Source organism: Engraulis encrasicolus, chromosome 10, assembly GCF_034702125.1.
Source record: "Engraulis encrasicolus isolate BLACKSEA-1 chromosome 10, IST_EnEncr_1.0, whole genome shotgun sequence".
Lineage (NCBI taxonomy): Eukaryota > Metazoa > Chordata > Actinopteri > Clupeiformes > Engraulidae > Engraulis > Engraulis encrasicolus.
In genome coordinates this window covers 41,396,839-41,424,244 of record NC_085866.1, presented here as the reverse complement: position 1 = coordinate 41,424,244, position 27,406 = coordinate 41,396,839, and the positions used below count along the sequence as shown (strand labels likewise).

The 27,406-nt window shown below is 41.8% G+C and overlaps 3 protein-coding genes and 1 long non-coding RNA gene across 9 annotated transcripts; 3 read left to right on the top strand and 1 right to left on the bottom strand.

Moving 5' to 3' along the window:
- The first annotated feature begins 43 nt into the window (after positions 1-43).
- Positions 44-27,097, top strand: sst7 (somatostatin family member 7). Its single transcript, XM_063207634.1, has 3 exons — positions 44-319; positions 25,460-25,580; positions 26,263-27,097. The coding sequence occupies exons 2-3, from the start codon at positions 25,479-25,481 to the stop codon at positions 26,491-26,493; spliced, it is 333 nt and encodes a 110-aa protein (XP_063063704.1). The 5' UTR covers positions 44-319; positions 25,460-25,478; the 3' UTR covers positions 26,494-27,097.
- Positions 1,858-10,651, top strand: exosc10 (exosome component 10). Its single transcript, XM_063208913.1, has 25 exons — positions 1,858-2,060; positions 2,429-2,565; positions 2,685-2,808; positions 2,921-3,025; positions 3,514-3,673; positions 3,961-4,069; positions 4,500-4,575; positions 4,706-4,816; positions 5,010-5,153; positions 5,245-5,435; positions 5,711-5,867; positions 6,335-6,483; positions 6,965-7,015; positions 7,794-7,905; positions 8,051-8,098; positions 8,186-8,264; positions 8,550-8,662; positions 8,973-9,062; positions 9,162-9,230; positions 9,351-9,444; positions 9,552-9,625; positions 9,779-10,025; positions 10,151-10,215; positions 10,318-10,391; positions 10,491-10,651. The coding sequence occupies exons 1-25, from the start codon at positions 1,887-1,889 to the stop codon at positions 10,519-10,521; spliced, it is 2,784 nt and encodes a 927-aa protein (XP_063064983.1). The 5' UTR covers positions 1,858-1,886; the 3' UTR covers positions 10,522-10,651.
- Positions 11,217-22,966, top strand: srm (spermidine synthase). Its single transcript, XM_063208912.1, has 8 exons — positions 11,217-11,484; positions 17,476-17,596; positions 17,712-17,804; positions 19,972-20,125; positions 20,413-20,496; positions 20,718-20,863; positions 20,967-21,089; positions 21,357-22,966. Exons 1-8 carry the CDS (start codon positions 11,354-11,356, stop codon positions 21,372-21,374), a joined length of 870 nt encoding a protein of 289 aa, XP_063064982.1. The 5' UTR covers positions 11,217-11,353; the 3' UTR covers positions 21,375-22,966.
- On the bottom strand, positions 11,990-16,275 carry LOC134456250 (uncharacterized). Of its 6 annotated transcripts, none has more exons than XR_010036283.1 (7): positions 16,096-16,174; positions 15,884-15,998; positions 14,720-15,299; positions 14,422-14,497; positions 14,251-14,324; positions 13,279-13,364; positions 11,990-12,086 (listed from the first exon to the last, which is right to left on the bottom strand). It is a non-coding gene; the product is annotated as an uncharacterized LOC134456250 (long non-coding RNA). The 6 variants fall into 6 exon arrangements; XR_010036284.1 differs by having other exon boundaries at positions 16,090-16,156; XR_010036286.1 differs by lacking the exons at positions 15,884-15,998; positions 16,096-16,174 and adding an exon at positions 16,261-16,275.
- Positions 27,098-27,406: the final 309 nt, after the last annotated feature.

Here is a 27,406-nt window from a genome sequence, read left to right as displayed (position 1 = left end):
CTACAGGCTATGATAGCAACAACTAGCAAGGCAAGGCTTGTTCAAATCTCTAGCCGTATCGGAAAGAAAACATGGCAGTCTTTGGCTTTTTGTCTTTATTATTTTAAAAAATGCAGAGAAGTAGCAAGAAAGACGGTTCAAGTGACAGACAGCTGAGCCGTTTGCAATCGCTGCATTGTGGAAATATTCAACATCAGATGGGTAGCAGCTTCAAGTAGTTTGCACTGGGACAAAATGTCTTCATCATGTCAACCACCCCGGGCTTTTAATGGAACTAGCTTGCATGAAAAACACAGCCTACTTGTGATTCTGCTTTAAGGTAAGATTCATCTAATTATTATGCTGCGGGTAGCCTTTTAACATGAACATGCTCAAGTTTTTTCGTGGTGCCTTTTGTTGTCACCGTTTGTCAGGGTGTTGACATTGAAGATTGGTTGTGCGGTGGTGGACATGAATAGACCGTGTGTGTGTTATTATGGATGCGAGATTGTTTTTTGAGCGTACGACATGACTCCATTTCCCTAATTTATTATGATGATGACTACGCAATGCGTGAGTTGTGTGGAGCCTGTTAGCAAGTGCAGCTGCGTTCTTTTGAAGTGCGCGGTGTGCGAGTCGAGATCAACGTGGAACAGGACGACTGGGAATGGTTTCTCGGAGTGCTTCCGCACTCACAAATTGACTTAATTTGAAACACCTTACACAACCGTAGCTGAAGTGTTTGAGAATACTATCACGCACAAGAGTCTCAGAAGTGGTTTCGTTGGTTTACTCGATACTGTCTGAATGCACGGGTCATGTTTGCAAGCAACCCGCCCCCTTGCCTACTTTCCTTCTTGTCTGTGAGTGTTTGATTATCAGCACAAAACGCGGCAGTGAGGCAGGAGCTGTTACCTAGGTTGGTTTATTGCTAAATGTAAATCGTTTCCCCCTCACATGCTATGGTGTGATTCACAGTTGGTGAACTAGACATTTTATCTTCAAAAGTAGGCTACACTGTGCCACCCTCCATCCATGTGAAACACCCTGGCATTTGCAACAGAATAAACGCAGCAAAAGAGCAGCAAAGTCAACTGCTAAAGCCAAAAGTTAAAGTTTTCCCCCCAAAATGTTGTAGCTTTCTAAATTATTATTATAAAATGTAGGCCTACAGGTCCTTAAAGGTGTACAAAGTATGGGTCCTGGAGCTAAATTTGGCAATTTGGCAAAACAAAATAAGTGTAGCTGGCCTTTTTCAAGAAATTGAAATTATGTTTTCACTTATTGTTCAGATTTAGGTCTACTGACAATGTCCAAATGTCTAAATAGTGTAGCCTATTTACTTATTTAGTTATTAGAGCTGTGGTGGTTAAGCACTGATGGCATCTTATAGCCTACTTTATATTTACAGTATTTAGAGAAACATAGGCCTACTAATTTGTTGCACATTAAAGACCATATCAGCATGTTTATGTGAATAGGCCTATTTGCCTATTCAAACCATACCTTGTGGCATAAGGCCCCCTCTCTCTCTCTCTCTCACACACACACACACACACACACACACACACACACACACACACACACACACACACACGTTACATTTCAGATCTGCATGAAAGGGGACTATTTGTTCAAAGTTTTTAGTCTTTTGTAAAAGTTTTTTAGCTGATAGTGACTCTCCAGATTTTGGTTAAAATGCAGGAAATTGCATCTAAGAAATACATTTTTTTCTGGGGGAGGACCGAACCCACCGTTAATATATATATATATATAAATAGATATATATTCTATATTTACTGCCTACCCTACCATACCCTTCACTGCACGTCACTGCTAGGGTTTATCTCGTCTCCCTCACCTGGTGCGTCCCAAGCAAACCTCTGCTGCGCCTACATCAGCCTGTGATGAGCGTGTTGAAGTCGCGTTTATCGCGATTTTTGCTGCTCACAAACATGGCGGCCTCCTCGAGCAAAGGTGGCAGAGAAAAACACAATTCTGATTCTACTTCAAAAGAAGACCCCGAGACTGAACCAGAAGAGTTTTGTCCAGGATTTAAAGATGTCGATGCATTTGTTAAGGTATGTTAAGCAGTTTTTCCTTTCCTGTGCATTGTTTACACGTTACAATGCTGGCAAACTTGTACAGCACGAGACAACGTGGATGAGACATGCTAGCCAGCTAGTTAGCTAAATAACTTTCCTTGTAGTGTAGTTGCACATTTGTCAACACATTGACATGCTAGCATATCATAAACATTTTCTCACAATGATGTGGAAATCGAATGAATGCATTCTGTTTCAGATTGCTTCTGCTAATTGACGGCATAGGCCTGCCGTGTAGCTGGAAGCACAAGGAAAATTAAATATTGCACATATCCTATCCTAATGCATAGTACTACACTGTTCATGTCAGTCACCATCGTAAACTAAGTTATATATTTCAACAGCATGGTCTGGGGACTGTCGTCGGTGCCACGAAAGCCTCAGCAGCTCTGCCTCAAGCAGGGGACGACTTTGATTTTTACAGAAGCTTCCCAGGATTCCAAGACTTCTGTGCCACGCAAGGGGATGCGATTCTGCGTTGGTAAGCAATAACATCCGACCACGATGACAACCACCTGTGACATTCTGTACGCATTTATGTCATGCGTACGTAAAAGCATTAAGCGGTTAAATGATTGTTGTCTCGTCTGTTTGTGCCAGCATGGGCCAGATCATGCAGCACCATGGCTGTAGGTCTCACTTGAGAGATCGCAGCAAAATCGCAGCAATGGAAGAACGATTTGATCTGGTGGTTGATGCCAATGATTCCATTCTGGAGAAAGTGGTAGGTTATTTTATGCAGTTACAAGAAACAAACGCAAGTTCTGTCTTAGTTTGTGTTTTATGCTTATAAGTCTATTCTAAAGATGTAAACCGTGGACCTTCAATTTATCCAGGGTATTATGCTTGATGAAGCTGGAGGGGTAAACAGAACCCAACAGCCTGTCATGCCAGAAGGCTATCAGCCTCCCAAAGTTGTGGTCTCCAGCTGGAATCGAAAGGTGAGATCATACCTGACAACGGCCCATCATTTATAAATACTCAGGCACTCTTATTCCGGTACTTGACTCCGAGTTGCACTTGGCTCAGTGACGTTTCAGCAGTAGCACACGTCAGGGCGGCGCAATGACAGCCAGTGACATTATTTTATGGATTTTTTGTTTGTTTTTAGTGAACTATCTAAGAAGAAGCATATTCATTACACCATATCTACCACCAATTACTAATTAATTTATGGGCATCAGATGCCATTGCGCCACCTGACATCTGAGCCCAGATAAAGTCTTTGACCCACTTGCACGTTTATCTGCCCCTACCTTTCCTCTATTCCACCCCTGCCCTTCATCAAAATGCCATCTCCAAACTACCTTCTACTCACACATCTCCTCCTGCCCCCACGCAGAGCAATTTCACTGCTTGTCCTACTTCGCTCAGTCTCTCCATGCATATGAAAAGTCAATATCTTGATATGCTTGTGTGAACATTGTAGGGAAGTGGTTCTGGTCGCAGTCCAGAGAATTTCAAAATGCTGCATTCCAAAAATGTCCAGCGGCCACAGCTGAGGTTCAAAGACAAAGTGGACAACAGCAACACGCCGTTCATCCCCAAGATCTTTGTAAAGCCCAACGCAACAGTGCCTCTGCCTACATGTGAGTGCACCCAGGGCCTCCTGGATAACTGTATGTTTCTTTGTTCTTTATTCGTTTTCCATGTTGACCCTAGTATGCCTTATTTTGAGGTATGTTGCATGTTAGGAGTGAAATACTTAAAAGTGTCATTGTACAGGTATGTGGTTTGTGTGCATAGTTTGTGTTGTACATGTGCAACTGAAACGTGACCATAAAAAAACACTGTTGCACTGAATATTCTGTTCTACTGATTGATACAGTCTGACTGAACCTGACCCCTGTTGGACTGCTGTCCTCTCTCTTATCAGATTTCACTAATAAGCACGTCCAGAAGCAGCGGCCGGAGGACTTGGATGTTCCTGCAGCTCTGGCAGACTTCATCCATCAGCAGAGAACTCAGGAGCACATGGAGGACATGTAAGACTATGCTCAGGGGCACTCTACATGAGACGAAACACTTAAAAAAATTCCATAGACATGAATGGGAGCGATTCATAACCCCAATATGGTGTGTGCTTACACGTCTCCCATCTTTCTGGCATAAAGAGCCAATCGCCTACTGAGCTGCGCTGTCATTGATCCACTCATATCACAAGCATACCTTGCTCATGCACAGTTGAAAAATATAGAGAAATGGCTGGCCCAAGGCATCGCCAAGATGACCGCCAAGTGGAGGGACTTATACAGACGGACTTTGGCTTTGCTCAGACGTCTGGCCATTTCTTTCCCAGAAATTCAGATCTTTCAATTCCGATATGGCCAGAGACATAATAGCTGGTTTGAGGTGATTGATGTGATGTGGCTCTAGATGCTGTGTACTTACTGTTAATAACATTGGTTCACTCAGGTTCTCCCATCCGTATCAACATGAGCTGGAGCATTTGACTATGCCTGAAAGCCTAGAACAAAGAGCAGAGCCTCAGGTATGCACTGTGTCTTTGTCCCTGTAGTCTTTCAAGGGAATGTATTTCTATTATTAAATTTAGAGTTGTTGTTCATCTGTCTATCCACACATAAAAGGGTTATGATTTTTATATTGTGCTTCATTCACAGATGTACAAACCATTGGACGAAACCAGTTGCCACTTTGTCGACACCTTGGATGATCTGGTCTCCTTGAATGAGAAGCTGTGCAAGACCACTGAATTTGCAGTGGATTTGGAGGTACTGATTAAGAGTACATGTAATATCTACTTTAAATATCTTGACTTGTCCTCTTCCCACTGCCAAGCACTTTGCAACTGCTTTTGTCTGAAAAGGACTATATGAACATATTTACTTACAAACTCTGGAGAAACTTAAGTAGAGACCTTTGACTTTTGATATTTGTCAACTACATTTTGTTATTGTTTTACAGCATCATTCCTATAGGAGTTTCCTTGGCATTACCTGCTTGATGCAAGTTTCAACAAGAGATGAAGACTTCCTAATAGACACTTTGGAATTACGCAGTGAGATGTACATCCTGAACGAGTGTTTCACAGATCCCAACATTGTTAAGGTGAGACAATAGCACAGGATAAATGCACACAAACGCATGGTAAGGTATTTCTGATCATGCAATTTTTTTCACCGTTAATTGGTCCTCTCAGGTATTCCATGGGGCAGACTCAGACATTGAGTGGCTGCAGAAAGACTTTGGTCTTTATGTGGTCAACATGTTTGACACGCACCAGGCATCACGTGCCCTCAACCTCGGTAGGAACTCGCTGGATCATCTGCTGAAGGTGTTCTGCAACGTGGACTCAGACAAGCGGTACCAGCTGGCTGACTGGAGAATACGGTAGGTGACCAGACCAAGAGTGACCTCCGTAACTCAAATTTTTCCCCTATTCATCTCTTTTGTTAAATGAAGATTTTCATGGCTGATAGATTTTGGGAATTGTGTCTGAATTCAGATCAGGGACATTTTACTCAGTAGATTCTTTCAATGACTTGAGAATATTTTGACATTTTGCTTGCATAATTTTTAATTGCTTTCCTTTGATTCTTCTTTGCACATTGGTACCAATACCACTGCCCAAATGTACTCAAATAATGTGACGCTTTGACCTGTAGGCCTCTGCCAGCTGAGATGGCGCAGTATGCCAGAGAAGACACCCACTACCTGCTGTATGTCTATGACCGGCTGAGGTCGGACCTTCTAGACGTGGGAAGGGGCCTGCCATCAGTCCTGCTTTCTGTCTGGAATAGGAGCAGGGAGCTCTGCCTGAAGGTGGGGCCCTTAAAAACTGCTCCTGTCACTCCAGACATTCTTTGGTGACCATCATCTTGGGCATCTGTTGAGTTATTCAGATTTGGGGCAGCTGTTACTTGAAATACATGGGTTTTTTTTTATTGTGAATGTGCAAAAGTGAGCTGGTCACTTCGATCAGTAGTTTAAACGATGCATAAATCAATGTCATTCATGTTGCACAACCAAAGAGGTAAAACTGCAATAGCAATAACTGCTTTAACTTATGATTACTGAGATCAGTGGCTACGTTTACATGACGTTTTTAATTCCCAATGAATAATTCAGAATTAAATCATTCCGTCGAGTTTGCTTTGGTCTTTTCGAATTGTGAAGTGTTCAAATTGAGTGAAGTGTTTAAATTGAGTTAATTCTGAATTAAATGTCTGATGTAAACAAGGCTGTTATGTGTATTGGTTTGAAATATTGATGTTTCCCCCTTTCTTCAGAAATATCTCAAGCCCATCTTCACGGAGGAGTCCTACATGGAGATGTACAAGAAGCAGAAAAAGGTTTTCAACTCTCAGCAGCTGGCGGCCTTCAGACTCTTGTATGGTTGGAGGGACCGAATCTCAAGGGAGGACGACGAGAGCACTGGGTATGTTGCCCATGTTCTCTTGGTTTAGTTGTAGGGTCAAGGATGCTTTTGGGGGGGGGAGCTCAGAAGTCAGGTGGTACAACCACAGCCAATGGCCATTAATTAATTTGTAATTGGTAATTTATTGCATTGTATATTGCATTTATTGCAATGAACATGATTCTTAGATAATCCACTAAAATAAAATAAATCTGTTGAATCTATATTGTACTTCTGTTAGCTGTGGTTGCACCACCCTGACTTGTGCTATTACTAAAACGTCATTGATCTTCTAGCCATGGTGGTCGTTTAGTAATTGGTTACGTTGAAGTCCTGCATTAACAATTGATAATTATAAAGTTACTGACTTCAAATTCAAAAGTTACTTTTTCAATTCAACATCTTGGATATCTGCTTTGATCCATCGTTATCTTATGACCCCATACACTGTATATTTCTAACACAATTCCTAACTTGTTTTTTCTTTGTTTTGTTTTTCCAGCTATGTTTTACCAAATCACATGCTGATGAAGGTCGCAGAGTTATTGCCAAAGTAAGTGTCCTTTGGGGTCAATAAAAAATGATCTCTCCTACTACTATTTATACTATCTTACTGCTGTTTCACATGAGATGTGCAGTGAGGATACAGTGCCAGAACATTAGTCAACCAGCAAAGCACCTAGTGTTCCACAAAAGTGAATGAGAAACCATGTCAGTCCCACTACCATCCTTGACTGTAAGCATGGGGTAGTTTTCTTTTTACTACTCGCTTGGTTACCACTACACATGGTTGACGCCATCTAAAACAATTTTGTTTATCTTGCTGTTATAAAACCACACAACATGGTTTCAGCCTTCTGCATCCTTAGTCTGTTTGTCTCTGATGAGATGAGGTGTGCTGTGAGAGTAGGTAGTGTACAGGAAGCTCTGACTAATTATTAATCCTAAGGAATTTAAGCAAGGGATAAAGTAGCTCTACTACTCTGCTACTGTTTGACCAGAGATGTGCTGTGAGGGTAGATTGTGCCAGAGCTTCATCAGCTATGGCCTGGTGTGCCTCTTCCTCTCCTCTACTTTTCCAGGGAGCCCCAGTGCATCAGGAAGTTATCTCTCCTCTTGCCTCTTCTCTTGACTCTTACCACTTGTGAGGGTAGTAGAATAGTGTAGATGGCTTTAAAAACTCCCTCTTCAGATGGACTGAGCCAACAATGTCTTTGAACTTCCCCAAGTGCATGAGTATGCATTGAGTGTAAACAGCATCAGCACTAACCTGATGTGTGTCCTCCTCTTCCTCCCCTTCTCCTCTTCCTCCCTCCCCACTCCTCCTCCAGAGAGCCCCAGGGCATCATCGCCTGCTGCAACCCTGTGCCCCCCATGGTGCGCCAGTGCATCAACGAGCTGCACCAGCTCATGAAGGAGGCCCGGGAGATGCCACTTCTTAAGGCAAGGCCTCAACCATATAACCGGACCTCCACCTCAATGACTGATACCCATGAATATTTCAATAATCTGTTGAATACAAATTTTCAGTTCATTTGATTTTTAAAAATGTTCTTTTGTACATGTTCTCATGTTTTTCTCTGTGCAGAATGAAGTGGTGGTAGAGAAAAAGAAAATCATCACCCCTAAAAGACAGGTTTGTGACATCAAAACACTTTGCTTCAGTTTAATTTGTTAATCCTTAATGTGATGACTGACTTGGTTCTTCTGTTGTCTTGTGTAGCCCTTGGAGTCGTCTCTGTTTTCTCCCCATGACACATCCCGCTCAGAAAGTGATATGGGCAACTTGTCATCCTTTCAAGGTGGGTTTGCGAATCGGGACATTTTGGAAATTTGGAAAGGGATGCAGGACAATTGGAAGTCTTGCTATTTTGCCCACACACTGGCTATCATAACCTGGAATACTTTTTCATTAAAATATGATGAATAAAAATGTATTTTAGAGGTGGTAAACATGTTTTTCTTATTTCAAATCATCTTTCTGGCATACCTCTGTCATGAACCGTTCTGCTTGTCATCACTCATGTTGTACTTGTGTAACCTGTGACGTACAACTGAATTTCTTCTCTGTTTTCCTCTTATTTTAGAGACCCCAATAAAACGTGGAGTCCTCTTCTCAGAAGAAGAGGAAGACAAAAGTGAATCTGATACACAAGCTCTGGTTGGAATCCTCGCTTCAGCTAAAGTCACACTATTTGAGGTAGACCTATCAAACAGTAAACAAAATGTATTTTCGATTGATTTGTATGTCTTATACATGTGAATAAATTTAAAATAATGTTGGCTTTGATGCATGTGACGATCCACATAGAATATACGTAGATCATAGATGTGAAATAATTTCCTCACCCCGATTGCTCCCGGGGAACTGGACTTAATTGCTAGCCATGTCTTGAAATGTGCCAGTCCTATGTTTTTAGCAGTCTGTTGAAGCACATTGAGCTACGTGATTGTATGGATTGTGCTATGGATATATTTTAATAACTTTGTCCATAACTTTGTCTTTTCAGGAAGTACCTGAGAAGGTTCCTGATAGACTGACTGTTGCACAGCAGAAGGCTCATATGATCATGGAGTCGTTTGAGAACCCCTTCAGAATGGTAACATTCCTATTGATTATGTCCACCTTACAAAATCACTTACCAGTACAATAACTTTGTTTGTTCAAGTGCTGATCATGTCTCTTTTTTCTTTTTCAGTATTTACCCTCCAAGGACATTCATATTTCTAAAAATGCTAAATATGACCCATCTACTAAGATCTATGAGGTATTCTGATGTTCTTTTGTTGTTTATTTTTCCTAGTGAAGGTGCACAGTGTCTCAAAATTTTGCCTTTTTGTACAGAAATCATTTTCACAGCATCTTGGCCTTGGTATAATTTTTCCAGATTAGCAATAGGTGGAAGCTTCGAAGTATTGAATCGCAGCAGAAAGAAGCCCAGGAAAAGCAGAAAGCAAAGGATCAGGAGAGGAAAGCAAAAGGTACAAATATGGTACTTTGTTAAAGAATAATGCAGATATTGTATTGTAGCCATTCACTAAACTTCAAAATGGGTCACAAAATCATGACACAGGTGTTCTTTTTCCAGCGGAACGTCTCAAAGCCAAGAAGAGTTACCAGGAATCTCTTCAAAACGTTGCTACTGTTCGGGAACAGACACTAGTGAGTATCTCGAGTACCCCATTTGCTTTACTTATCCCAACCATTGAAGTGGATCAAATGTTTCCAAATATGTATAACATGTTTAAAGGCATTTCCAAAAACGTTCATAATGAATGTTTCAATTTAACTCCTCTTCCATGTCGCCTTTTCTAGGAGGCTGCTGGGCAAACGGGAGGAAAGAAGAGGGAGAGGGTGGACAGCGAGGAGACTGAGCAAACCCCTAAGCCCGATAGCAAGGTGCCGAAGCCTGCTGAGAGGCCAGAGGACGTTCACTCAGTTCCTGTTGCCAAGGCCAAAGCCAAGAAGGCTGCAAAGCAGAACGCCACCGCCCAGCAGGAGGCTCAGTCAGAGCCCTTCACCCCCTTTGACTACAGCAAGTCAAACTTCAAGATGTTCTCAGGTATGTCTTAGCCTAGATTTATGAAAATGCATTCAAACTCTTATCTGTAATGTAAGTTCAGATGAGTAGAGGTCTGAGCGGCAATGTGTAACTTATTGTATTGTATCTTTCCCCCAACCTATCAGGAGGGAAGGGTAATGATTCTACACAGTTTGACCCAAACAGAGATGTCCAGGAACCACATAGAAAGGTACAGTTTGTCATTTGCTACTAAGAAAGTGTACTTGTGTAGACTTCCTTGGTACAGAGTGATCACAGTGTCCCAACTGATTTTCTTGTTTTGTTTTTGAAGAAAAATCCTAAAGGGGGTAAGCAAGGTGGAGCAGGAGGCAGAAGCATGTCCTACATGGCTGGCAAATCTAACCGGTAGGTGCAGTTAACATCTGTACGTGAGTGTAGGCCTATTGCTTTGAGTTTATTTGTGATCATTGCAAAAGTATATCATGTGGTCTTCTTTCATTTCAGGGGATTTCGTCACAACTGGCCAAAGAGATAGACTTGTTTTTTATCTTCTGTACATGAAAAATGTTGAATAAAATCAGGTGTGCGTTATCTTCCCTACTCCCAAACCATGTTCATTATTTGTTCATAAACTGTTTTTAAATAAAGAATTTTGAATATCTTAATTTGCCTGGGTTTCCTCTTCTATTCAATTTTACCAACAAAAACAGTTCCATATTGAATGTATTGCCCACAATGGAAATTATGCAATCCAGAAAGTGCCTTCACTGAATGACCATCCCAAACGGTAATGTTTTCTTTGAGTAAAGAATGAGAGTCTTGCATAGGTTCTAGACGTTTCAAAATAGCACTTGTGCGCTTATTGCCCCCTGGCCGAAACATCATGGCCTAGAGAAGTCCACAGTTCAGTTCGCCCACAAAGCAGTGTACCGGTATTCCACCTGGGGACAGAACTGTAACCTTACTGGATACATGCGCACTTTTCCCCCGTTTGCTGTCATGCATTAATTAACTGCAAATTCATCAGTTAACGTGTAAAACATCAGAACTCGACCAACGAAAATACATTGTACCCAAGCTTGCGTTCTCACGTGGGCTCCCATAGACAGTAACGGTTCAACCTAACTTTCACCACGTTTCATTTTTACAAACTCATTGGTCAGCCCCTCTTCTCTGTATTGCGTATGAGGTCTCCCATTTGTCAGGCTTGCATCATCGGGTTTGGTTGCACCCAACAGCACGCCCAACGTGAGTTTAGTCGGTGGTGGTGAAGATTTTAGCAGTGTTCTCATTGCTGAATCTGAGATTTGTGGCGTTAGATACTGGGTATCAACTAAAGCAAATTAGGCGTTTATATTGGCTAGAAAATGGATGGCATAAAGGAAGGATGGTTCACAGAAACGTGCACCCTGTGGCCTGGACAAGCAATGAGTCTTCAAGTCGAAGAGGTTTTGTATAATAAGAAATCCAAATTTCAGGATGTCATGGTGTTTAAAAGGTTGGTCTTTTCATTTAATATACACGTTCAATTCATGCCTTGAATGGAAACAAATACTAGAGCTATGCGAACCGTTGTAACCTGAGGCTGAATAGCCTGTGGGGCTAGTTACCCAGATAGCAGAAGGGCGTTGAAAAGACGGTGAATCATCGTTCTGTTCGCCGACCATACGGCGTTGAATAATCGTTGATCAGCGGCGTTGTTTCAACGCCGGTTTGCTCATATGGTTTTGCGTTGAAACAACGTTGAAAATTGGCGGTGTGGCGGCAGAGAATCACCCCCTTTTCACCCTTTGTTCAACCTCGGATTTCGGTCGTTTTATAGTTGAATTTTGGGCAATCATTCACCCAGCATTACTTCCTGTTTTATCTACAACAGGAAGGCTATAAATTACATAAAAGATGCTAAATTAAACAACCAAGACAGAGACACGTTTCCATGTCTTAACAACCACAATTCACAACATGCTCTTGCCTGTCTCGGACAAACACACATCAACGACATATTTCAACAATGAAAGTAAACATTTATTTATGTTAATGCAAGTAGCTTTGTGGTCTTCTCCAGGAAGAAGGGCTCCAAAGAATGCAGAGAGATGCCGACTGGAAAAGAAATAAGACATAAGTTGCGGCTGATAACAGTACAGTATTGCCAACAAGACAGTGATTAGCTTGACATATGAACATGGGCTACTGCATCGCTAGCTGAACGGATCCTCGTGTTTACCCTCTGCAAGAGCTGAGTTTTTTTTCCAACGTATAACGCTGCGTGCCACAATTATCATATGCCTCATTCAGCGGGTGTCATCTTCAAAATAAGCCACGTAACTCTGAACTCCTTTGACTGAAAGAGTAGTCGCCGTCTTGATTATTGACAGAACGAGACTTCAGACTTGCCTTCAAGAAGTACACTGCCGTAATGCGATTCTAAAAAGAGCCTAACCCAGAATATTTTTCATGTAGTATTTGATGTTGGTAATTTCGTTGAGTATTGCTAGTGTTCCGCCAAAGTGAGTTTGTGGCTAAATACTTAAAGGACAGCTACAGTCCATTCGGGTGGGAGAAAAACATGCCTCATTGCGGGAAGAAACTCAGCTACGGCAACACTAGTGGTACAAAACGCACTAGCAGTTACATTTCACACAAACGCGATTCGTTGTGTTGTGCTGCCCCTTGTATCATTAAAATAACATACATCACAATTTGAGGGCTTCCCCATTACATCAAGAACCATTTCATCAGTGCAACAACACATATTTCACAAGTTTCCCCTCCTATCATTTCACTGAAAAACGTGTAAGACTCTAGCTGGCCAAGAATTAACACAGGGCCTACAGCAACATCATATATCTCAACCATGAAACTAAACATTGATCAGTGTTACCCTGCAAGCTTTATTCTGGCATGGGAAAGATTGGCAGATATACAGCACACAGCTTTCAACAGCTGCCCTGTACTTCTTGGCATCTTTAATTCCAACAGCATCCTCAATATGCTAAAGCTCACAGGCTACCTCTGTTGCAATTTTGCATATTAAAAGGCAATTATTATTTATTAGTAGTAGTAGTAGTACCGGTAGTAATAGTAGTATACCTGTGACAGTTTTATGCACATGGCATGTCTATATGACAGAACTCAAGTATAGATGTCTGAGTTGCCAAAAATATGTAATTTTAAAGAGGTCTGCCAGAACCGTAATTAGCAGATTTGTTCTTTTTTTGTGAATCTAGTTTTCTAAAAAAAAAAAAAAAAAAAAGATTGACACGCTTTAGATAAGCAAGCATAAATTGCTCACCAATTGGTCAGGTCAGCCTGCCTGGAAAGCCTTCTGATGTACATCATGCATACACAGTGTCCAACTCCCCAATCTGATGTAGACACCTGCCAAACAAGGTACACAGGGAAAAGTTATTCTTCTCTATTATTATGGCATTTCACAATCACATACAGTTAGGGCCAGAAATATAAACAAACAAAGTACAGACTCTCAGCATTAATTTCAGGGTGTTGTTTACATCCAAAGCACATTGATAGGATAAAAGTGCAACAGTTTTTGTATGTGCTGCCCTCTTTTAGAGGGTTCAAACATATGGACAGATGAGACAAATTTCAGGCTGCAATTGACTGGAAAGTATTTTGCAACCAAATATTACACAGTAGAAGTTTGATGCATGAATGCTAGTCTGTCCAATTACTTTGGGTACCTTAACATTGGGAAGCACACATAGTTGCAATTCCAACACAGTTCCCCTAATTTGGATGTAAAAACCCTAATATTGAACCTGAAAGTCTGCAGTCACAGTGAGAGCATTATTCTTGTCTCATTTCAAATCCATGGGGGTGATGTACAGATGCAAACAAGAGGAACATTGTGTGGATGCCCATATATTTATGAACCTAACTGTATATCGGGCAGGTGTGGATCTACTCACATTTACCCTCCTCAGAACATTTCCATCACAATTTAACTGTTCATACTGTACATCATGGCATTGTGAAGTATAACTGGTGTAAAACCCCCATTTCTATATCGTAGTAATACGAACATTGCTTTTACAACATAGTGTAATAATCATTTGGCTGTAACCAACTGGACTTCTACTTTTAGCTTGAAAAGTCCTGCAGCTTCCAGTTAAACTCTGGATGACATGACATGGATGAATGAGAATCCGTCACAGTAGGACAGGTGCTGTAGAATAGGTGAAGTGTGGCAGATACAATGTGTTGAGGTAACCTTATTTGCCTATAATTACTGTGGCGTACCTACATGCGGTTAGTGATCCGGCAGATCCATGCTGGCATTTGGCATAGCATCTGTATCAGCTACTGTGGCATTAACACCTGCAAAAACAAAATAACGAACAGGGTTCAGGTTAGGTGTATGGCAAAACTCAGTATTGTGTTGCTTTCTTATGACTGTATAGCTGTGTACATTCACCTGGTATTAGTGGTCTGGTCCATGCATGTTGACACCTGGCACAGTATCCACAGCACAGCCACTGTAGCATGAACAGCTGGAAACACACACACACACACACACACACACACACACACACACACACACACACAGAATACAATTTTTTGTGATGATCACATCATACCTACAATAGAACCGTTTTCATCAAGGTTTGCCACTGTAGCATTACCTGCAGAATGAAGATGGTTCAACAGTTCATGTCAGGTGTATGGCAAAACTCAGTATTGTTTTGCTCTTTTATCTATAACTGTGTATTCACCTGGTATTTGTGGTCTGGTCCATGCATGTTGACACCTGGCACAGTATCCACAGCACAGCCACTGTAGCATGAACAGCTGGAAACTCTCTCTCACTCACACACACACACACACACACACACACACACACACACACACACACACACACACACACACACACAGAATACTATTTTTGTAATGATCACATCATACCTACAATTTAACTGCCACGGTTTGCTAAGGTTGAATACAGATATCTGCTGGCTGGCATCTATTACAGAGACAAGGATGAATCTACCACAATGAGTCAGATGTAACAGGAGTAAGTTATTAGCTGTCAGAAGTAACATGTCAGGATGTCAGTTCCTACAGGAATTGTATTAATGCTAAGGGTGCAGCCAGATGTGGATAGGTTGTAGAAAATATTAGTTTGAAGTGTCTCTACCTGATCATGGATCTTACACTTAACATGTGTCTAATTATAGGCATACCTCTTTTATAGCTGTTTCTTATGGGTTCTGGTCAGCTAGTTTCTTTCCAGGTGATGAGAGAAGTCCCTGCTCTCCGCTGTTCCTGAGCTCTTGTGTGGGTCCACTGAGGTCTCTGAATCAGTAAAAGCATACAATCAGACAAGACATATGCACCAGCATTAAAAATTCATGCTTAATTCTATACCATAACATATAAAGGATAACGATGCATACCATGAGTGCCAGGGCTCTAAATGTACTTTTCCCAACACCAGCCAAAGTGGAACTAGTTCTGCTAGAAATCCATCTGACTAGCCAAACACATGGTGGGTCAGAGTAGTGAGCTGGTCTTCTCTACCAGGCAAACCGACATTTAACCAGCATTTGGCCAGTTTACTGGTGTTAATTTAGAGACCTGATGAATGCTATGCACCATTATCTCATGCTCCAAATGTCTGAATCTGATAGGGGAAAGTCGTAACGATAACTTTGCGAGTGACAGCATTTATGCAAAGGTTCTGTGCTATCTACATTTACAGTTCCACAGCCGTTTTCAATTACAAAAAATATATATATGTGGCTTCTTAACATGATAAATGCTCCGGTTTAATAACCCGTTTAGCCTGATACACTGATGACAATTTAGCAGACGTGAAATAAATGGCATTATATACGAGGCAGTCGAAATTATGTTTTACCAAGGGAAAAGTATCTTACCTGTCATCTGTGAAATGTTGCGGTTTTGCTATCTTAACTTTAGCTAATGTTGCTAGCTACGTGAGATACCGGTAAACAAACTCGGTTCAGGTAGTGAGTGACTCCAATGTCCTGGCTGGAAATGAATTCTGGTACTCGTTAACGAGTAGTATATCGCAAAACAAGCAGTCAAGCCCTTGAACCATTAAAGCAGCTTAAATGTATACTTTTACCAATCCATTTTGTAAAGCAGAGCTCATCAAGCCCCGACCCTGGCAGTTGAGAATTAAATTCCGTTCCCTTGACAACCCAAATAGTTTACTTTGAGCTCGCGCTACTTCCGCAGGCTGGCTGGCCAGCTTTCATGCTGTCACATCCAAACTTACAGAATTTCTTACCTTGATTTCCGAAGAATTGATCTTTCGCCAGTGTTGTGGTGGTACTTGTGTAGGAATAATGAAACAGCTGGTTGCATGTGCAGGAAAATGTCCTGTCTGTAGTCGATGCAAGGCAATAATATTTGTGGCATTACGCAGATCTGTTTTTTTTTTTTTTTTTTTTAGAACTGTCTTTCCGATGTGCTTTCAAAAAATTACAAATATTAACATCGTATAGAGGCGAGGACACGCAATAAATTCACTTTAAAAACAACATGGCAAGCCTCATAGTAATTATGTTGAAAGTTTGTCGGCAAAACTGGCGATGATTCAACGCTGTATGTTCGACCTTCGCTGACGGTCGGCAGATCAACCTTAACCCACGGTGATTAAACAGCGTTTATTCGACCTTCCCCGGCGTTAAGAATTCAACGTCTCACGGCGCCTTTTCGGCGTTGTTTTTTTGACCAACGACGGAAAACGACCATTCTGACCAATATTCATCGCCTTTTCAACGTCCCTCTGCTATCTGGGTAGCGGTACAACTATTATTATAACCTTTCAGGTTTGATTTGAAATATGACAAGGCAAAGCGAGCCATGAAGTGTAGGAAAGCTAGTGCTAACGATATTTTACAATGACCACCATATCATAGACCTGTGGGGAAAATATTCAGCCATCGTTAGCTTTGTTCGGAGCATGCAAGGGAGTTCTCCTTGTGGACGCACGCTTGTTTACTTGCTAGTAGCCAGCGAGCGAGCTGCAGTTTTCCCGAGTTTGCCTTGTGTACAGCTGTTGTCTTGCTAGGCATCATTAGCTAGCTCAGCATTAATCTGTCAAATGGCTAACGTTTCGTAATTGCCGTTGATCGAGGTTAAGTAAACTAATGGTACGAGTACGAGGTTGCCTGTATTGTCATTCCCATTACTTTTTTCCCCATTTGGCTGTATTGGTTGTGAGCTCTCCCTCTGTCAAAACAGCCGCTATCTGCCACTAGAGGTTAGAGCTAAGGTGCTGAAAAGTTGAACCGTGTTAAAAGGCATACTGTTTCGTCAGTCAGTGTATCTAGCTCAACATGGGAAGAGTAGCAGGCATAACTAGCTGTGCCTGTGAATCTGACCTTTTAGGGTGTGACGGATCTTCCCTACAATCACGCCACGCAGACATCTTTCAGTAATTTCACGTGCCAGCCACAGAGACATTACGTCCAATCTTTGTGCCTGTGTGTGTTTCTAGCAAAACATACGGAAACGTCCTTGTTTTGGATGGGGTTATCCAGTGCACAGAGAGAGATGAGTTCTCATACCAAGAGATGATTGCCAACCTGCCCCTGTGCTGTCATCCATGTCCCAAGAAGGTATGAACTCAGGTGTTTGGATACCCAATGCCATGTGTGTGCACCTGTCTTTGTGACTTTTTCCGTTCGGATTGATCACAGCCCAGGTCTGCAATGTCTGTCTGCTCTGTGACAGGTTCTAATCATCGGTGGAGGGGATGGGGGCGTTCTGAGGGAGGCTGTGAAACACCCTCTGGTGGAGTCGGTGGTCCAGTGTGAAATCGACGAGGTATCTTGCATCTGTGTCCTATAGAAACTACAGCAACATGGAACATGTTCATGGCCGGATTAGGCACAGGTTTGATATGGCTGCAGCCTAGGGGCCCCCAATTGACCAAAGAAGGGAGGAAAAAACAACAATGCAGAAATGTGAAAGATGCTGCGGTAGTTTTAAATCTTATTGATACTCCTCTCCACACTTTGTAGACACGTTATCCTTCAATTCTTGCTTGGAATTATGACCAGGTCTAGTTTGGTTGAAGCCTGGATGTGCCTTCTGGGTCATTTCACGTGAAGTCAGACACTTTGGGATCCGACCGACACAGATTTCAATCATACTTGCTGTGCCTGTTAAGTAGCAAGGTAGCACCCCAGAACTGCATTTGTGTGAACCTGACACCAATATTATTAAGGGAGAAACAGACTAGCAAAGGTTTACATATGAGGGTAGGACACTATACATTCAGCCTTGATTATCAGTCAGTGAGTCACAAAAAGATGTCTGAGGTGTTGTTTGAAAGCTTTTTTCTGGCTCTACAAATTACAGACACAGCATGGAATACAACAACCTTCAGAATATGAATTATGATACATTGAAAAATAAAAAATAGAATATAAAAAAACTCATATTTTAAAATGACCGGTTTCTTGTCTAAACATAGCCTGTAAGGTAATTAACAACACCTGAAAATGGGGTGTTTGGTTCTTTATTAATTTCAGAGATAATGGGACATAAAGGTGGAAATGAGTGGTAATGAAGTAGTAATACATTAGTGTAGGGACAGGCCTGGACTGGCCATCTGGCATAACAGGTATTTTGCCCCTGGGCCCTGCACCCTCGTCGGTCCCTATTCCAGGTACTCAAAAACTACACTGCTTCTGCCCATTGTCAATGGACACAGTGGAAGCTAGACCATTTGCAGCATTCAGAGAAGGCAGGGTTGAAAGAATAAGCTCAAGGAATTTTCTAAATGTTCAAGCATCAAAGGGTATGTTGTATCTGTATATGATGGCAACTAGTGGCTAGCATGTGTTGAGGAATGTATGCCGAGCACTGGAGAAGTGAAACTGAACTTCCTGTATCCTCGTGGACCATCTCCATCCTTCACATATTCCGATAGACATGCTGTCGTGATATTACAAGAGTATTACCATATTATTACTAGATTATTTGTAGGATGCCATATTTTTGAGTCCCATTATCTCTGAAATGAATAAAGAACCAAACACCAGCATTTCAGGCGTGGTTCATGCAGGCTATGTTTAGACAAGGAACTGACCATTTTAAAATATGAGGGTTTTTTATATTCAATTTTTAATTTTTCAATTTATGATAATTCATATTCTGAGGATTGTTATATTCCAGGCTGTTGTGTATTTTGTAGGGCCATAAAAGAGCTTTCAAATAACACCACAGACATCTTTTTGTGACTTACACTGACTGATATAATCAAGGCTGAATGCATAGTGTCCTACCCTCATGTAAACCTTTGCTAGTCTCTTTCTCCCTTAATATTGGTGTCAGTCGTTCCAGAAATTCACCCCCATGGCCCTGCCAGTTAGCCCGACAAGCCACACCATCTCTACTTAATAAATAGAGAGTCTGGCTTGTCAGGTTATGTCATACTTCCAAGAATTTGTTTTCCTTATAAATCTGTGTTCTCACCCTCGAGCTCCGCAGGGGTCTCTGTGTTTCCACTCCTTGCCTTGCAGAAACCGACAGTGCACGATACAAACGACACTGATCGTATGGTGCACCTCTAAACAGTGGATAGTGAGAATTTACCTCATCAGAGCTTGCACCAGCAAGTTTTGTATCAGCCCCAGACAAACTATGTTTTGCTACTCAGCATTTGCTTACAATTCAATTTGTACGAGAAAACTAAGAGAAACTGGTATTTCATTCATTTTAAGCTATACACGGCCCTTTTAAAACATGGACTTTGGGAAGATTTTGGACAGGACTGGCAATGCACATGGACTGTCAGTGTGAAAAGCTGAGTAGAACTCAGTGACAGTCAGTGTGTATTTGGCTTATTGAAAAGTTAAATCTGGGAATTGTCCCCCTTTTTTCATGTCTTAAAAACTACAACTACACTGGCATCATTGGCATCTGGTGTGCCATCACTATCTCTAAAGTGTAACTGTAGTATTCTATTGACCTCTCCCTGTTTTAGGATGTGATCACTGTGTCGAAGAAGTATTTGCCTGGCATGGCAAAGGGCTTCTTCAGTCCCAAGCTCACCCTGCACGTAGGAGATGGCTTTGAGTTTATGAAGCAGAACCAAGATGCCTTTGACATCATCATCACCGATTCATCGGACCCTGTTGGTGAGGGTTTCCTCTAGTTTATCAAAGTTCATGTTTTTGAATAACACTGAGACTCACAAAAATTGAAACACAACCAATCAGATCATATCATTATTACATTTTGAAAACACTTTCCAAAGGGACTTGCAGAGGAATACATTAACAGCTAAAATGTGTGGGGAAAGGAAATGCAAAGTACATTAACAAAGCAATGTTGACATTAAGTTGTTTGGTTACCACTGATGCCATTTCGTTGGAAGTGGATGTTTATACCATGAATGTGATACAACCTGATTCTGAAAATACAGGTCCAGCAGAGAGTCTGTTTAAGGAGTCGTACTACCAGCTTATGAAGACAGCCCTCCGGGAAGGTGGAATTCTCTGTTGCCAAGGTGACCTTTCTGTTTTTCTCTGTTTTGTGGTGCCGCTGCATTAAAGTCAAAAGTGTATTATGGGTTATAGGCTAGAAGTGTAATGATTTCTATGTTTGCTGTGTTTTGTGCATGTGTCTTTTAATATCAGATGTTGATAAAACAATTATTTTTTTGTTCTGTTTTTTAATGGCAAATTCAGCAGAAAACCACAACAGTTTTTTCTGCTTTATCTTTCTTAGGAGAGTGTCAGTGGTTGCATTTGGAGCTGATTAAAGAGATGCAGACCTTTTGCAAGACGCTTTTCCCCGTGGTGGATTATGCCTACTGCACCATCCCCACCTACCCAAGCGGCCAGATCGGCTTCATGCTTTGCAGTAAAAATGAAGTGAGTGCTGTCTGTTTATTATGTTATTCATATATTTACTAAATTCTGGAGTCATGTGTAATGTGTAGCCTAATGTGTAGTGAGGAACTGTTTGGTTTTGTAGAAAACAAATTTCAGAGAGCCGGTACGAGAAATTTCGAGAGATGAGGTGGAGAGCATGGGCTTGAAATATTACAACCCCGAAATCCACAAAGCAGCGTTCATCCTCCCAGAGTTTGCCCGCAAGGTAAATACCCAGCAGACAAGCCTGCCCCCTTCTCATAAATCTGTCTGTGTCCTGTGAACCTGTGTGATTCATGCTACTGTCAGTCAATTTATTTCTAATGAACTTTTTTTTTTAAATTGAGTAATATGTCATTAGCTGAAGTTAGCTAAGCTGGAAGTAGCTTGCTTCTTGTGAATGTGTGGGTGTCGTGCTTCCTGGGAACCTGTGTCATTTTTGTTTCCCACCCTCTTCTGAATTTGGCATTTGTCTCCTCCTCCTCCTCCACAGGTACTTCATGAGTCGTAAGTGTGAGCACATGGACAGCCACTCTCTTCCCACTCAACCGTCTGTCACGACAGAACACAACGCAAACTACATGTAAACCCAGACCTGCTCTGCCTCGCCCTGCACCACACCACACCTTCACTCTCTGCAGTACCAACAGCTCACCCACACGCTGTCTGCACTATGCACTTGCCACACCTACTGGGACTTGAGGAGAGCAGCCCGGAAGAGAAGAGAAAAGAAGAGGAGACCGCTGCCTCTTTAGGAGGGAAGCGGAGGTGGAGGGGTCAAACGCTATGTTTTCAAGACAGTCGCAAGTCCCTCCAGCGCTTCCTTCCAGCCTTGCACATTTCCTCCCATTTAGGCTATTTTTGTTCTCATCTATTTCTCTTCTCCGTCTTTCCAACTTCGACAAAAACTCAAGTGCAGTCAAACGAAAAATCAGATTTCCTCTCTTTTTTGTTTTCCTTCTGGACACATTTTTCTGCTTTTATGGTAGTGTTATAGAGCTTATGAAAATATTGCCAGTGGTAATATCTTAACATAGAATAAGCAGTATCATAATATAATTTGTTTTAATATAAATAGCTCACATGCACAGGTCTATGCCTAACGGCTAAATCGTTCCTTCATTTACTGGAAGTCTCTTAAACATTCTAAAAGCCACTGATGCTGAACTTAACAGTATTATTCAGCCATGGATGGTCCAAATAAAATTCCTAATGTAATATTGGGAACTTTCAAGAAATGGACAAAAATGACAGCCATTTCACCTATCAGGTCTTAAAAGGTTGTACCAGTCGATGGACTAAAGATGGCATGTATTTTATGGCAAGGGGAATGTTGATGTGTATTTTATAGCGTTGAAGATATGCATGATATACATCAACAGTAATAGTATGGGGGAAATGTTGGAAGGATGGGTAATGTCGGTGGGAATGAAATGGGTAATTCTCAAATATGGGTGGGCATATTCCTGTGCTCCGTGTGGTGGTTGGATTTGAATAAGGTACAATGGGAACAAGCTTTGTACATGTATGTAACTTTCTGCCTATCGAACATTCTTTTTGTGAGTGAGTTAGAGAGAGAGAGCACGATATCTCATGGTGTGTTTTAGATTTCAAGGTCACTACAAAACAAGCGAACTCCTGATTTGTGATGGTCAGAAATATATACTTCATATAATGGTCATCACTACAGTGCATTTTTAATAACTATACCAGATTGTGTGCGGTCAGTGATGTAGGTTTAGTGAAAGGAGGGCATTATCATCAGATGTGCAAGTGTGTGTTTTGTCCTGTAAATTGTTCCGAAGTCAACTCTTTCTTGTCAAATATGGAGGTACTATGAATTACTGAAACACCAGTAAAGACTCAGCAATTTGTATGAAATTCAGTTGTTGATAATAATCAGTGATGTCACAATTAAAATGGAAACTGGAATTCTCACCTACCTGAATCCCTCTTCAGTATGTATGTGCATACACCACTTGTCTCTTTATGGCTTATGTTAATTATGTTACTTAGCCATGTACATTTGATTTGATCAAGTTTATAATGTGGAGTCCTGGGGAGATTTTCAAATAAAAAAGAAATAAGCTAAACAACGTTTAATTGCCGTTCTGAGTTGTCTTTTCTATATAAAAAATATAATGGTCATTTAAATTTTAATTAGAGACATGGGCGTGTATAACACTTGCTGTGATGGAAGAATAGCCTAAATGTTTTGCATGCAGGCCAAATGTATTTTGCCACATGTCCTGACTCAAAAGTAGCCTAAAAGATGTTCACGCGGACTGCATACCCGTTTCCAGGACTCGTAGTCTGAGCTCACGGTTTGCATCCACCAGGTGGCAAACATGTCCGTGCGCTCCTACATCACGGTCTCCCCATGCGCTACGAGTTTTCGTGGGAGATTGTGCGTCTCTCGCATTGTGGGTGTAAAAAGAAAGCTGGGTATTTTTCATTATAAAAAAAGACAACCAGTAAAATGTATATTTATTTCTTATCTCACTCCTTTGCCATACACTCTTCACCGTCCTTAGTGGGATATGGGCTTGCATGGAATTTCCCAACAAAAAAAAAAACCTTTTGCCAAGGCGCACCGTACGTTTTTTTCCCTCGATAGGCTACGTTTTTTAAGGTTATTTAGCGGTGTGAGGTAGGCTAGGCCTACACAAGTCACCTGTGTAGTAGCTTTGCATCTTCAAACCAAATCTCTCATCATGAGGTTCAGGGCCTGTTGCAGGTTTGTGCGTCGACCACGCTAATCCCCCTGCCCACGGGAATTGAAGTTAAGTCATAGGCTATTCACGGTGGAAAATACCGCTTTCTTGGGTGTAGGCTACAGCAATTGCAGTGTAGGCCTATGTGTGTGCGTGCATACCTGACCGGTCACGTTTCCGCTGAAGAGAGTGGGTGTTCACATTGGTTCCAGACTAAATTTCCCTAAATCAACCAAAAGATTCCCATTCAACGTCTAGGTCGCATAGGCATACTGAATGAATAGACATGTCACTTGCCCTAGGTGTCAGGCATTTAACAGCGACGGTGCCTCTTCTTGCTCTCCCTCTGACTTCCTTCCATCTACGGTATGAATTTGTTACATAGCATTTCCCCCCTGTACCATCATTGAATCGCATATGGCTTTAATGAGTCTCGAGTCAGTCATATCTTCACCCTCCCGTGACGCCCTCCTGTCTTTTGACCTAATTGTGCATTTTAGCACCTGCATGCATCAATTGACATAAGATCAGATAAACATGATATCAAGAGTGTAGGCCTATCTGTACCATCTTAGGGGGAACTTAAAAGAAACCCTCCCTTGCCACTTTATTGGGCTTGCAGGCTTATGGCTTACATGAACAAAGCAAGTAGGCCTAATGACTTATAGCTTGCACCTGTTAAAACAACTCCTCTCACAGTGGAATTTGTCACCCTATCAACTGAGGCTCTCTTTTATAACACCACCATTCACTTATCTTCTGTAGAAACATGAGGCCATTATGGGCTTAAAAACTTAGTTATTATTACAATAGGCTATTTAGGCTATTACAATATTATTATATATCCTGTTGACTGACCAACTTGGTGTGTGTGTGTGTGTGGCCTCAGAGAGAGAGAGAGAGATTGAGTCAGTGCGGGCGTGCGTGTGTGTAGAGTATGTGTATCACTTATGGGTGAATTCCGCATAAATGCAAAATAGTGATCTGAATCATTACTGGTGCGGTGTCTCAACTATGCCTCTCATTACAGTGTTATTCGCCAGTGCTCTTCCATCTGTAACACAATCGGGATTTACATCACAAATTGTCTATGTCGTCAGTGTAAAGAAAACTGGTGGTGCTGAGACGATACGGTAATGCTGTCGTTTGTAACATAACCACTACTTTGCCATGTTGGTGTCAGGGCTGGTTTTAGATTGATGACGTTTGCGATGTGTGTGTATGCGTCTGTGTGTGCCGTGGTTTTTTTTGGGTTTTTTGTAATTACCCACTCCAGTGCACCAGCAGCAGTGCAGCTCTCTGAGAAGGTTAAAGCCTACCTATTCACTGCCTTAGTTTTGTCGCTAACCCTCCCCCTTCCCCTTCCCCTTCCCCTCAGCCTCCTCTTCCTCCTCCTCCGCCTCCTCCTCTTCCTCCTCTTGCCCCCTCCTCCCCCTTTTCCTACGCCACCACGAACCCCATCATCATCACCAGCAAGCCCCCACCACCTCCAGCCCTCACCCCACATCCCATCCATTCCATCCCCTGCATCAGCAGCATACTCAGAGGGTGCTATATAAGCCTGACACCTGAAGCTCCAACCCAGGACTCACTTGCCATCACTTGTGTGGACAGAGCTGGTGAATGAACTGAACTGAACTGAGCTGAACTGAACTGAGGCAACCTGAAATCTTGAAGCTCACCTTGACTGCTCAGCTCTAACGCTCACGCACCTTTTAGTTTTTATCTCATTTTGTTCTCTCTCTCTCTCTCTCTCTCTCTCTCTCTCTCTGTCTCTGTCTCTGTCTATCTGTGAGTCTCTGTCTCTCTCTCTCTTCCTCTCTCTGTGTCTGTCTGTCTCTCTGTCTGTCCTCTTCTCCGCTTCTCTGTGCCTGTCATCCAGTCCTTTTTCACTTGGCATCATGCAGCTCGTGGCCAGCCTGGTGTCCCTCATGTTGGTGCTGTACGGCGTTAGGGCAGCCGCCGTGCTTCCCGTGGAGGAGAGGAGCTCAGCACACGCCAATGTGAGTAGCTCCATTGCACTCTGCTCATGCTGTGTAGCTCTCTGCTGTGATTTCTTTCTTTCTTTCTTTCTTTCTTTCTTTCTTTCTGTCTTTCTTTCTTTCTTTCTTTCTTTCTTTCTGTCTTTCTTTCTTTCTTTCTGTCTGCTTCTTATGCATCAATGTTTCCCTAACTTATTATTTATTACACTGGTGTATTATTATTATTGTTATTATTATTATTATTACTATTATGATTATTATTATTATGTCATCATCAGAATACTAATGTTTTATTTCTGTGGAGCTGAGTTGCAGCTTGGTAAAGCTTGTAATTCTCAGCTCAATGTGTGATTTGCAAAATGACACTCATTCGTCTTGTGTTTCAACAATTCAATATTCAAGTATAATACATTTTCAATTGAAATTCTCACGTTACAAGGAATCGAAGAGTGTGTCTTTTGTTTTTGTAGAAACAATTCCAAAGATGTTAGTATGTATCACACAATAGAATGTACGTAAGATATGAGTCCACTAATGGACAAAGGATTCATTTTGCAAAAGCATGGGATAAATTCCGCTTCTGGAATCCTTTTGATGAATTACTTCAGCAGCTGTGAACCCTTTATGGATAATTTAATCAGTCACTTTATGAGGTTTTAAGAAGTCCTCTAACCAACACCTCTATTCTATTCATTTCCTGTAGGAACTGAACACAGAGCGCAAGGAGCTGATCCTGAAGTTGGTGTCTGGCTTGCTGGATGGCGTGGACACCAACATGCTTCCGGCTGCAGACGCAGCACCCCTGGAGCGGGAAGAGCCTCTGGAGTCCCGTCTGGAGCAGAGAGCCGTCTACAACCGGTTATCACAGCTGCCTCAACGCGACCGCAAGGCACCCTGCAAGAACTTCTTCTGGAAAACATTCACATCCTGCTAACAGACCCAGACCCCCCCCAAGAGCTCACCAAAAAAACAGCCCCCCCAACATCCCTATTGCCACCCTCCACCACCACTACCACCACCCTCACCAACCCACCACCTGTCTTCACTGCCACCCCAGCCTAATGTGACTCCCCCGCCACCCCACCCCCCAAGCCAAACGTCACGCCTCTGCTCAGAAAAGATCAATTATGAACTGTGGTAGACCTCAGCTGTATATAACATCCACACCGTCAGAAGGAAGGTCGGAATGGACTTAACTGACACAGTCTGTCTGTCGAAATACTGATGATTCTATTTATTTATGTATTTTATTTATTTATTTGTTTATGGACACACATGAAGAGAAAGATGTAAGAAATAAAGCATGGATAATATATTTGTTTTGGACAACATTTGACTTTCTTTCACAATTTCACTCTCTCTGAGTGCACACAAACATTTCATCTGGCATTCGTATGATCATGTCTGTAATTTATTACACAAAGTGTAATAAAAAACTGTACACGTAGATTCTACTCTGGTACCTAATAGTGTCATAGATGGGATTTCCTGAAAGAAACCTAGATGGATGAAACTGAATATTATTAATGCAGAAGATCCCTCACAAATGTGTCCGCTAAAGTTTGCTTCATCGTTTTTACAGCAAACATGAATTTGCCTTCCTTCATTTTTCTCTCATTAAAAAATCTATGAATCGTGAGTGAGTGGTTTTCTCTGCGTTGACGCTGGCCAGACACACATATCATTTAGGGCCTAGATTTTATTTGATCAGTGAATTATTAACTACTGATTTGACACCAGAATGTGAGTCTCCAAGGGTGTTGTGGTGTAGATACACTGGAATACGTCCACTGCTAACCCAGACTTTCACCCTAGGTCAGTTATTCATCCTGACCCTGTCTTCACAG

Coding starts and splice junctions, on each gene's coding strand:
- exosc10 (XM_063208913.1), top strand. CDS start 1,887: ATGAGCGTGTTGAAGTCGCGTTTATCGCGATTTTTGCTGCTCACAAAC. Junction 7,016..7,793: donor GTCGCAGAGTTATTGCCAAA/GTAAGTGTCCTT, acceptor CTCCTCCTCCAG/AGAGCCCCAGGGCATCATCG. Junction 9,063..9,161: donor TTGAGAACCCCTTCAGAATG/GTAACATTCCTA, acceptor TTTCTTTTTCAG/TATTTACCCTCCAAGGACAT.
- srm (XM_063208912.1), top strand. CDS start 11,354: ATGGATGGCATAAAGGAAGGATGGTTCACAGAAACGTGCACCCTGTGG. Junction 11,485..17,475: donor GATGTCATGGTGTTTAAAAG/GTTGGTCTTTTC, acceptor GTGTGTTTCTAG/CAAAACATACGGAAACGTCC. Junction 20,126..20,412: donor CGATTCATCGGACCCTGTTG/GTGAGGGTTTCC, acceptor CTGAAAATACAG/GTCCAGCAGAGAGTCTGTTT.
- sst7 (XM_063207634.1), top strand. CDS start 25,479: ATGCAGCTCGTGGCCAGCCTGGTGTCCCTCATGTTGGTGCTGTACGGC. Junction 25,581..26,262: donor GGAGCTCAGCACACGCCAAT/GTGAGTAGCTCC, acceptor CATTTCCTGTAG/GAACTGAACACAGAGCGCAA.